The sequence below is a fragment of the Gallinula chloropus genome (genome assembly GCF_964237585.1).
Source record: "Gallinula chloropus genome assembly, chromosome: 10".
NCBI lineage: Eukaryota > Metazoa > Chordata > Aves > Gruiformes > Rallidae > Gallinula > Gallinula chloropus.
The window spans coordinates 13,240,544-13,250,802 of NC_140095.1; the positions used below are offsets into that span (position 1 = coordinate 13,240,544).

A 10,259-nucleotide genomic window follows, 5' to 3' on the forward strand; every position below is an offset into this window, starting at 1 on the left:
AGTCCTTCAGAAGCAAGAAACAGTTTTCTGTTCAGGCTTTTGCAGTTACTTCAGATAAGGTGTTGTGTCTCTGCTATTCTGCTCATCAGTTGTGGCAGCATAAGAGCAAATGATGCTTCTGCAGCACTTGCACATGTGGTCCTCTACTCAGTCAATGTCTGTTTTGGATTAAATACTTGAGCTTTATGTTGCATTCTTCTCCAGCTTTGAAAGTCGTGTCAGCCAGCCAGATGCAGTAAATAGCTGGGAAGATAAGCTTGCCTTTATTCAGTGGTATGACTAGGCACTTTACCTTTGTCTTGGATGCTTGGTTTTGTATGGAGAAGCAGTGCTTCACCCTGTGAGTGGTGCTGGCTTGACCTCTTTGCCTTGTCTTGCTTATTCAGATCATGGAGCTGAAATGGCTACTGTACGCGACCCTGCTAGCTCTTGGGACTCTTGTTGTCCAAGCACATGATATGGATGGTGACAATGATGCTGATGATGTAGTTGATATTGAGGATGACTTGGATGATGGCCTTGAGGAGGTAGAAGAGTCAAAACCTGAAACGAGCACTCCTCCTCCAACTCCAAAGGTTTGGCGTGTGACTTCTTTAAAAACATTATTTACCACTTGTGTTGTGGCTGGTATAAGTCTGATCAGAGTTGTCTTTACTTTGCTGATGTTTAATATGTTGTGATGTTGCTAAAGATGTTACCTGGGAGTAGGGCTTGGAATTAAGCCTAGCTGCTCTGTTTCTATTCTAATGTCCCCCACTTTCCTCCTGAAAACTTAGATCCATGTTTGAAATCTGTGACTATCAGGAGTTAATGCTGATGTTTCCAGCTAGCTATATACTCCAGTCTTAGTTGCAGACAAGAGCACAGTGGCTTGGTGCAAGCAGTTGTATTTATGTAACATCTGTATTTAAGCTGCACTCTGGCATAGAGAGGGAACACAAGCTGTATGTGGCTGTATTTCTTCAGGGTAGAGAATGTGCCTTGAAAGGCCCGTAAATGCCTCTCTTCTCATCTAGGTTACCTACAGGCCCCCAGTCCCAACTGGCGAGGTGTATTTTGTGGAGTCCTTTGATAAAGGAACTCTGGATGGGTGAGTATGATCTGAAGGATGATTCCTATAGCAAATAATAATTAATTTTTTTGTGAAAAGCAATGAAACCCTCTCTAGAGCCTATGTTACTCAATCAAAAGGTGCAGGTTGAAGATTACAGCAGTGGCTGTGATGCTGGCTGTTACCGTGCTGAGCTAAGCTAGTCTTTCCTTAAGCTCTAGTAATGAGGGAGGTGAGCCATATACGTGTAATGTTTTAATCCTCATCAGACTTCTTACTTCCCTCAAGTAATTTGAAGATGATGATGTGCTACCCCTTTTTTTTTAACAAAGACAAGACAGTGAGGTCATGATCTACTTTGGGGGTGCAAAGTGGCAAATGCAGAAAACTACAGACTTGGGGAAAGACCTCTTCAGGGATCAAGATACTGGAATGTAGTCATAGGACAGCAAGGGCTGCCTTATCTTAAGGGTGGGATTTTTAGCAGGAGGAAAAGGTGTGTTTTATGGACTGTTGCATGTCTATCTTCTAGATGGATCCTTTCTAGAGCTAAAAAAGATGATACGGATGATGAGATTGCCAAATATGATGGTAAGTCTGTCCCAGGTCTTGAATGATGTCTATGATGTCTTTTTGTCATATCTGAACAAGAGGTGCCAGTCTGTTTTCTGTTTTCTAGTTAAAATTACCTTCACTGAAGAAACAAGAGAGTGTTTATATACCTGGCTAAGAATATAAAGTGTAATTCTGACTTAAACACTTTAGATTAGGGAAGATGTGCTAATAACCTGTTAAGGTACCTTTATAGGGTGGTATTGCAGAATGTGAAGTTGTTCAAAACTGGGCAAAGTGAAGACTGTCTTGAACAAGTTTTGGTGATGTCTGGTTCATTTCCCTCCAGGTAAATGGGAAGTCCAAGACATGAAGGACACTAAGCTTCCAGGAGACAAAGGTCTTGTATTGGTAACTCGAGCCAAGCATCATGCAATTTCATCCAAACTTTCAAAGCCTTTTGTGTTTGATACCAAACCCCTTATTATACAGTAAGTAAAGGATAACTTAGTGTTCTGTTATTTCAAGGATGATGTGATAGCAGGCTGAGGTTAATTCCATAAGTGAACTTTTGTAGACTGGGGATCTAGAAGACACAAGATGACTGTAAACTGTTATCCTATTTGGGTAAGAGTGAAATAGCGACCCAGGTTGCCAAAGTGGGAAGTCAGGAACAGCATGGGTCCTTCTGAAGCCTGGAAAGGAAAGAAGTTGTTGAAAAATAGACTTGGTAACCTGTCTTGGGAATTCAATTAACTTGATTTAATTGCAGTAACAAGGTCAGGCAACTGACTTTTTTACCACTCATTGTGAAAGCCTTTGTCCTTTTGGACAAAAGCTGGTCTGTATGTAGGTCAGTGCGCTTCCTTATGCAGTAAACTGCCTCCTGTTTCCAAGGTGGGGTGGACAGAGTGGTAAAGATGCACTCATTTCCTCCTGCCTTTGTCTTAGTTCATCTGTCATGGAAGATGAACAGCTTGCCTAGCTCTGGCCATGATTTGTGTAGAAGAATCTACTTGCATGTATTTTAGACTGAGGGAGGGGGGAAATGATTCTGTGAGATCAGTTGAATGGTGGGTAATTACCTACTTTATTAGTTTTAAACAAAGAGTAAGCAAATTCATATTTGCACAAGGTAATTATTGGTCCCTGCACAACAGTTGAATTTTGGCTCAAAATACAAGACTAAAAATAGGACCCAGTGGTCATCCCCTCCAGCTGTTGGCTTTGAAAGAAGATCAAGAATACTTAGCCTATTCCTGACAAAGATGCTTTGCCGTTTTCAGGCTTCTTGACATCCTTAAATATACTGTTGTATCCTAGAAGAAGGCCCTAAACATATAAGTGTTGCTTTGGTAGTCTTGTAAATTGAGTTGTCTGTCTGCCATGGTACTTGTGGGGAAAATAATTGGCTTGCCTTAATCTCTGTTACAATGTCTTATATATTTGGAAAGCTTTTTCTTCCTTCTCTCTGCTTCTAGATCATAATCTTCTAGACCAGCACTCAATTCCTTTAATCTTTTCTGTCAAGTTAAGTCTCCTAAATCCTCAATTTCTGTTGTTCTTCAGGCCCCTTATGAATATTTGCTTAGTACTTAGTGCAGTGTTTTTAATATTTGCTGGGCATGTGATGTTAAACAACAAAATGGTCTTACTTGGTACTTGAAAACTATAATTGTGTATTGCAGAAGTAATTTTTCCTCACGTATAACATGTTCTCCCCTTCTCTGTCCAAACTAAAATTAGATATGAAGTAAACTTCCAAAATGGAATAGAGTGTGGTGGGGCCTATGTGAAATTGCTTTCAAAAACGCCTGAATTGAACCTGGTGAGTAATTTTGCTACTTTGAGTATTAGCCATGAAAGAAAGCTTTTTCAAAGGCAGTGAGGCATATTTAGGGTCTGATCTCCAAAGTACTTTGCACTTGGCAGTTTCCCACTATTTTCAGTTGGAAAAGGTAAATGTGGAAGTATTCTGGCCTCTTCTAGGACATGTCTTCTGAGAGTAGCCAGTGTATGAGGAGAAACCTTCTTGGGGAACTGTTGCCTGGAAGGAACAGTCTGTTTATTGCCTTGGCTTTGACACTTGAGCCCACTTGTGACTTGCTGTGCTTAAAAGTCTTGAGAGGTTGGACTGGATACAACCTTCATATGTGCATATGTATGTACCTTAGAACATACAGGCTGTACAGAACCATTGGCTCAAAAAAAAAATAACCTTGAATGCAATGTCTTTAAAAGTGTGGCCAACAGAAGAGGCCATGCCACAACTCCTAAGGATTAAGAATAATTTTCTCTCATCTCAGCCATATATCTGTGTAAAGTGGTTTAGCCTGTTTGGATAAAGCTTAACTTCTGGGTCACCTTGCACAGGCTTTTGTAGCCTGTGGCTTTCCTTTAGCCATCTCTCTACACTTGGCAGAGTACTTTTTATAACTTGTTACCCATCCTTGCTTTCCTTCTGCAGTCTCATTGGAGCTGTATTAATACAGATTCCAAAGTATTAAAAAGAGACACCTGAAAGACAACTTGTTGCTTTGTTTCTAACTAGTTTCGTGTCATTGGGTGTTAAGATACCATTAGTAAGAACTGACAGACTTACTTGTGGTGTTTAACGGTGAAATTACTCTATCTGGTTAGTTCTAGATTGAGACAGCACACTGGTTTAAGTGTGTAAACTAAATACAACTTGGCTTCACTTGAATGCTGTCTATTGCTTTGTGAGACAGAAGCTCACTGGACTAACAAGTGATTATTACCAGTAACTGATTCTTGTGTATTGATAGTTTTTTAAACTCCTTTATTGTAATGTAGAGCGATACTTATACACTGTGGTTGTCACTTGAACTTTGCTTTTTGCTAACTCTGGAACAGCTGTCGCTTTCTACATGGGAAGTAGAGACCAAGGGTGCAAAATGAAGTAGCTGGGATGACTTTGGTGGTTTTTTTAGAGCCTTGTATTTCTCTTACAAGGGGACTTAACTGGCATGATACCCAAGTTGTAGAATCATTTCTAATGAATTTGGAGTTCCTATGCCAGGCAGTGACTTTGCTCCATTACTTTGAAATCTAAGTAAAGCTTTGCATTGTTTTTAAAGGATCAGTTCCATGACAAAACTCCTTACACAATCATGTTTGGCCCTGACAAATGTGGTGAGGACTACAAATTGCACTTCATCTTCCGGCACAAAAACCCAAAGACTGGCAAATACGAGGAGAAGCACGCAAAGCGTCCAGATGCAGACCTGAAGACTTACTTTACTGATAAGAAGACTCATCTTTATACTCTGGGTATGGTGCCTATTAATAACTACTATTGTTTCCTGAATCTAAAGCTTATGAGACAGTTGAACAACTGTCCATTTGTCAACACACCATGTAACTATAAACCACTTGAAAGCTTCTGAATGCAGAACTTAGTCTTACTATACAAGGGCTTATTTTCTTTGCAAGAAGTTTTGAGTCATGTAGGAAAGGTCACGAGACCTTGAGCTGAACAGTTAAAGGAAAACTGAATTTCAGAGCAGTGGGGGGTAACTTGATACACTAAGTATAACCCAAATACTTATCAACACTTACAAACTGCTTGAATGGGATATATTAGGATGTAGATTTGGAGAGAGCACCATCTTTTCTTGTTGCTTTCGTAGTACCAGACAACTTGTTGGTTCTGAGATGCAGTGTCTGGTATACTAACTTGTGACTGAAGTTTTTCAGGGAGTACTTAGGAGGCTCTCTAGCTTTTCCTATTACGCAGGCAGTAATGGATGAAAAGGAGTGACATTAAAATCCTGTGAGTTGGTAGTAGGAAGTCTTACTCTTGAGTAGAATGTGAATTTGTACATTCTTGCTACTAAAGCAATACTTCTGTGCCAAAGTCAACTTTCTGTGGTAACTGGTAAATTAAAAAAAGCTCCATGAGCTTCTTTGTGCTTTTAATGTATTCAAAATAGGACTTCTGCTACGAGTTGTGTTTTTTTCTGAGGTGTGGTACATCATCCCTAGTTATGCTTTGATATAAGGAGAAAGGCTCTTAACAGCTCTTTAAATCAGTTTGCAGGGTAGGCAGTAGCTTGGATTGCTGGAGTTGTGGTTGTACAGTGGGGATGAGTGATGTTGTATGATGCAAAGCATGCATCCTGTGTAATGGATACATTACCTTTTTTCCTTACAGTTTTGAATCCTGACAATAGTTTTGAAATACTGGTTGATCAAACTGTTGTCAACAGTGGGAATTTGCTAAATGATATGTCCCCTCCTGTGAATCCACCTCGAGAGATTGAGGACCCGAATGACCAGAAGCCTGAGGACTGGGATGAGAGACCAAAAATCCCAGACCCAGATGCTGTTAAGCCAGATGACTGGTAAGCTGTTGGAGGAGTGGAATTGAGGGAGGCCTTGGCCTTAAACTTGGTCATGATCAAAAAGTCTTTCTTAAATAACTTATGGAAGGTTTTGATTCTCACCCTTCTAATCAAAACACAATCAGTTTAAGCATCTGAGCTGCAGCTTGGTAGACAGGCAGACAGGATCCACGTCCTCTGGGAATCAGTTTAGTGCTCCTGTTATTCTGCTTGCCACAGAAAGGTTTTGCTGAAGCATCTATGCTAGCTGATGCTCTTGTTCTTGATGAGCTCAAAAGATAAGCTGCAGAAGGTGTAACTGCAGGATGTTTGTAGTTGTCTGTAGCACATAGTTAGAAGTGACTGAAATCTGTCACTTCCTAAATCAGAAACTGATCTTGGGTTTCTGTCTTTGACTCTATGGTTCACAAAGTGTAGGTTCAATTGCAATCTCAAATTCATGCCTAGAGTGACCACTAAGGGGATTTGTTGTAATATGCTCTTTGTAGGTTGGCTTAAAAAAATTAGTATTCCCTTATAGTTGATCCCATGACTGCTGTGGGGCATGTGTGTAGGTAACAGATTGCAAGGCAGTTCTGTTCCAAAGTCGTGGTGTTACACTGACCACATCAGAAGTGAAGCTAGCAGGTTGTCTAGATCAGTGGGCTTGTTCAGAGTCTGTAGAATCATGCCTTGGGGTTAAGAACTTTGGTGTGTTGTGTGTCTTAGTACATAATATTCTGTTGTCAAGGGACGAGGATGCTCCTGCAAAGATCGCAGATGAAAACGCTGTGAAACCAGAGGGCTGGCTGGATGATGAGCCAGAATATGTAGCAGACCCTGATGCGGAGAAGCCTGAAGACTGGTATGTTTACAGCCTGGTGACAGTAAATCACAGCAAATATTTCATGGCTTTAGCACTCCCCTTTACAAATACAAGAATAGCTGGTTCACTGTTACTTGCTAACAAAGCTGTTGATTCAGGCTATCTTTCTTTAAAACTGAGAGGCAGAATTGGCCTGAAGAGTCTTGTGTCCTTGTGTTTATCTGCATGCTTTTCAGCTCTTCTATGACTAAGCCAGACAGGGCAGGGTCAGTCATCTTGCAGTTGTACCCTGCTTGGAAGGGGCAGCTGGGAAGGCTGTGCTCAGGGACTGGCTTTTGTTGAATTCCTATGCTTCCAAGCTGCTTCTTAAAGTCCCTGTTCCTTTTGTAGTGTCCTTACCTGCAGACCTATGCTAGACAAAGTGTCAGTATTGCCATTTTGTGGTAGGAATTCTAACACTTCCAGAAATCAGACATTGTCCTAAGGCTTATTCTGTATAAAGGCAAGGGGGAGACTTCAAAACTGCATTTCCCTTTTCAGGGATGAGGATATGGATGGTGAATGGGAGGCGCCTCAGATTGCAAATCCTAAATGTGAGACAGCCCCTGGCTGTGGTACCTGGCAGCGACCTATGATTGACAATCCAAACTACAAAGGAAAATGGAAGCCTCCTATGATTGATAATGTGAACTATCAGGTTGGTGTTTTCATTGCTTAAACTGCTGGCTGGTGCAATGATTCTTACAAAAAGCAGTATGATTTAGCATCAGCAGGTGTCACTGAGAATACAGATGCTGTCAGTGTTGTACCATGGACAGATTCAAAGTGCTTTCTTACTTGGCTTCACTTCTTCGTAGCATAAATGAAAGTTGATTCCCAAAACCTGAGGAGTTGCATCCATAGGCATTGTAATGAGGTGTAATGGATTGGTCTTAGTTCAAAATGGGCTGTAAATCAAAAATTGTGTTTATAGCAGATGAGGCTGAATGTCTCTCTTTGTCTTTCCTAGGGTATATGGAAACCCAGGAAGATCCCAAACCCAGATTTCTTTGAAGACTTGGAACCTTTCAAGATGACCCCTTTCAGTGCTGTGGGGCTTGAGCTGTGGTCAATGACTTCTGATATCTTTTTTGACAACTTTATCATCTGTACTGAAAGAGCTGTGGCTGATGATTGGGCCAGTGATGGATGGGGACTGAAAAAGGCAGCTGATGGTGCTGCAGAGGTGAGAAATAAACTAGACTAGAATCTTAATTCCTAATTATGATATGGTAATGGTTGCTATAAGTAGTTGTAAGTCACAGTTGGACTGTTGACTTTAGCCTAGTTAGTTAACTTGGAAACTATGGGAAAAGTACTTGTGCAGATTAGCTTTAATTTTTTTGAGGTATGAAATAAAATGTTCAAAGTTGCAAAAAGCCTATTTGGGAATTCTGTAGCTTAATTTTAACTGCTACAACCTGCTGCACGGGATTAAATGTGATAGTTCTTTTTATCTTCCAGCCTGGTGTTGTGGGCCAGATGATGGCAGCTGCTGAAGAGCGTCCCTGGCTTTGGGTAGTCTACATCCTCACTGTGGCTTTGCCAGTGTTCCTTGTTGTCCTCTTCTGCTGTTCTGGGAAGGTGTGCATTTTTTCTGATAATAAGTAGTGTAATCTTTAAAAAGAGATTCAGCAAAATGTGCCTTAATGTCATGTCCTTTTTTTTTTAAAGAAACAGCCAAATGCAGCAGAATATAAGAAGACTGATGCTCCTCAGCCTGATGTGATGGATGAAGAGAAAGAGGAAGAAAAAGACAAAGGGGACAAGGAAGAGGAAGAGGAGGATGCAAATGAGGAAAAGCTGGGTAGGTAAACATAAATAATTTCCAGTTTCTCTCTGGTAGAGTAAAACAGCAGATTTGGTAGACATGGAGTAAAGCCAGTGGTGAACTGGAGATAAATCAGAAACGAGAATGAGGTGGGGTTTCTTATTTCCCTTCAGAAGAGAAGCAGAAAAGTGATGCTGACATAGGAAGTGCTAGTCAAGAGGAGGAGGAAGATGAGGAGGAAGAAGACAGGAAGCGTGCATCAGAGGTAAGATGTGCTTATTCTTTGAGAGAAGGTCTTGTGCATGTTTTAAGTCATGTAGATCAAGCCTTACTAAAGTGTTAATGTGGCTCATAATACTTCCTCCCAGAGTCAGAACTTTGGGAAACTTAATCACCCTGCAGAACAAGAATTGCTGTGGCCAACTTGAGCAGAGCTGGGTGCTTTGCTAACGGTGCTGCTGTAGGCTCTATGTTGAGAGGAGCAGGATTGCATGATATGCATTTTCTTGAGGCAAAAGGCTTTTTCCCCTTCACATGCAGTCAGAACACCTGAAGTGCTTCATGCTGATGTAATGGCTGACTTAAATAGGTGGAGTGTTGCTTGAAGTTAAAGGTATTCTCACAGCAGCTGAAGTTCTTGAGAGCTCTCTGCAAATGATGTACAGCCACTGAAGATAAGAGGGTTTCTGTGTTTGCCAGATACAGAAAGTGATAGGTCCTTTCAAAAAGTTAATCCTACCATAGGAGTGAAAGTTGATTTTTCACTGTAGGTTTTCTCAATGTTTTTTAAAGGGTATTCTTCAATGTTATGTCCTTGATGTTTACACAAATCCCTTTCTTTCAGGAGGAGGAAACTGTGAATAGATCACCCAGAAACAGAAAGCCAAGGAAAGATTGAGAAAAGTCGTAAGAACTTGATCTGTGATTATTATTTTTTGGTTGTTTTTTTTTTTTTCAAACCTGGTTCTGGGATAGGACCTTGGACACCTTACATTGAAACTTGGACAAACCTCAAGATTTCACCATCCACAGGTTCCAGTCACATTATCCAATGTAACGGAGTGTCTCGCAGTAAAATATTTGCAATCATCAGTTTTAAAGAACATCATTCCTGTAGAAAAGAATGCATTTAATATAATGGGCTGTGGATTTTGGAATGTAACATAACTAACCTTTTTTTTTTTTGTTTTAAATATTCTTTTCTGTTTTTGAGTAGATGGTAGAACTTTTCTGGTCTCAAACCTTGGCTTAATTTAATATATTAATTAGTGAAAAATAACAATGAATCTTGAAAGTGCTAGGTGATGAACATGCAGTTTTATAACTAGTTTTTTTTACAAATATGTAAATTCCTAAATACACCAATGTCTTTATATCCCTTACAATTTGATAATTGTTTAAAAAGTTGTCAGTGTATTTGACAACCCCTCTTCCCTCAAAAGGAAACAAGGGAGGGGTGATGTATAGGAAATCAGTAGTGAAACTCTAATCAATCAGCTTTATTATTTTTTGGGGGGTGGGGAGGGAGGGGGGGAGACAAGGAAGAAGGGGGTGGAAGGAAGGGGTTAGTCAATCTAAAGAATATATATACTGTGCATGGCTAAAGCCCTGTTAAGTGTTGACAAACGATCTAGGATTTGGAGTGGGTCATCTTAATGTGGCATTTTAATCCTACGG

At 40.4% G+C, this 10,259-nt stretch overlaps 1 protein-coding gene across 1 annotated transcript; it reads left to right on the forward strand.

Annotated features, from left to right (window-relative positions):
* The first annotated feature begins 455 nt into the window (after window positions 1-455).
* Window positions 456-9,958, forward strand: CANX (calnexin). Its single transcript, XM_084268570.1, has 14 exons — window positions 456-575; window positions 1,017-1,090; window positions 1,584-1,642; window positions 1,953-2,094; window positions 3,350-3,431; window positions 4,702-4,894; window positions 5,778-5,967; window positions 6,698-6,811; window positions 7,313-7,469; window positions 7,782-7,997; window positions 8,276-8,395; window positions 8,486-8,618; window positions 8,756-8,847; window positions 9,427-9,958. The coding sequence occupies exons 1-14, from the start codon at window positions 459-461 to the stop codon at window positions 9,478-9,480; spliced, it is 1,743 nt and encodes a 580-aa protein (XP_084124696.1). The 5' UTR covers window positions 456-458; the 3' UTR covers window positions 9,481-9,958.
* Window positions 9,959-10,259: the final 301 nt, after the last annotated feature.

Excerpts from the sequence above, each read along its gene's own strand:
- CANX (XM_084268570.1), top strand. The coding sequence starts at position 459 with ATGGATGGTGACAATGATGCTGATGATGTAGTTGATATTGAGGATGAC. Across the intron at positions 3,432-4,701 it reads AAACGCCTGAATTGAACCTG|GATCAGTTCCATGACAAAAC; the intron begins GTGAGTAATTTT and ends TTGTTTTTAAAG. Across the intron at positions 7,998-8,275 it reads CAGCTGATGGTGCTGCAGAG|CCTGGTGTTGTGGGCCAGAT; the intron begins GTGAGAAATAAA and ends TTTATCTTCCAG.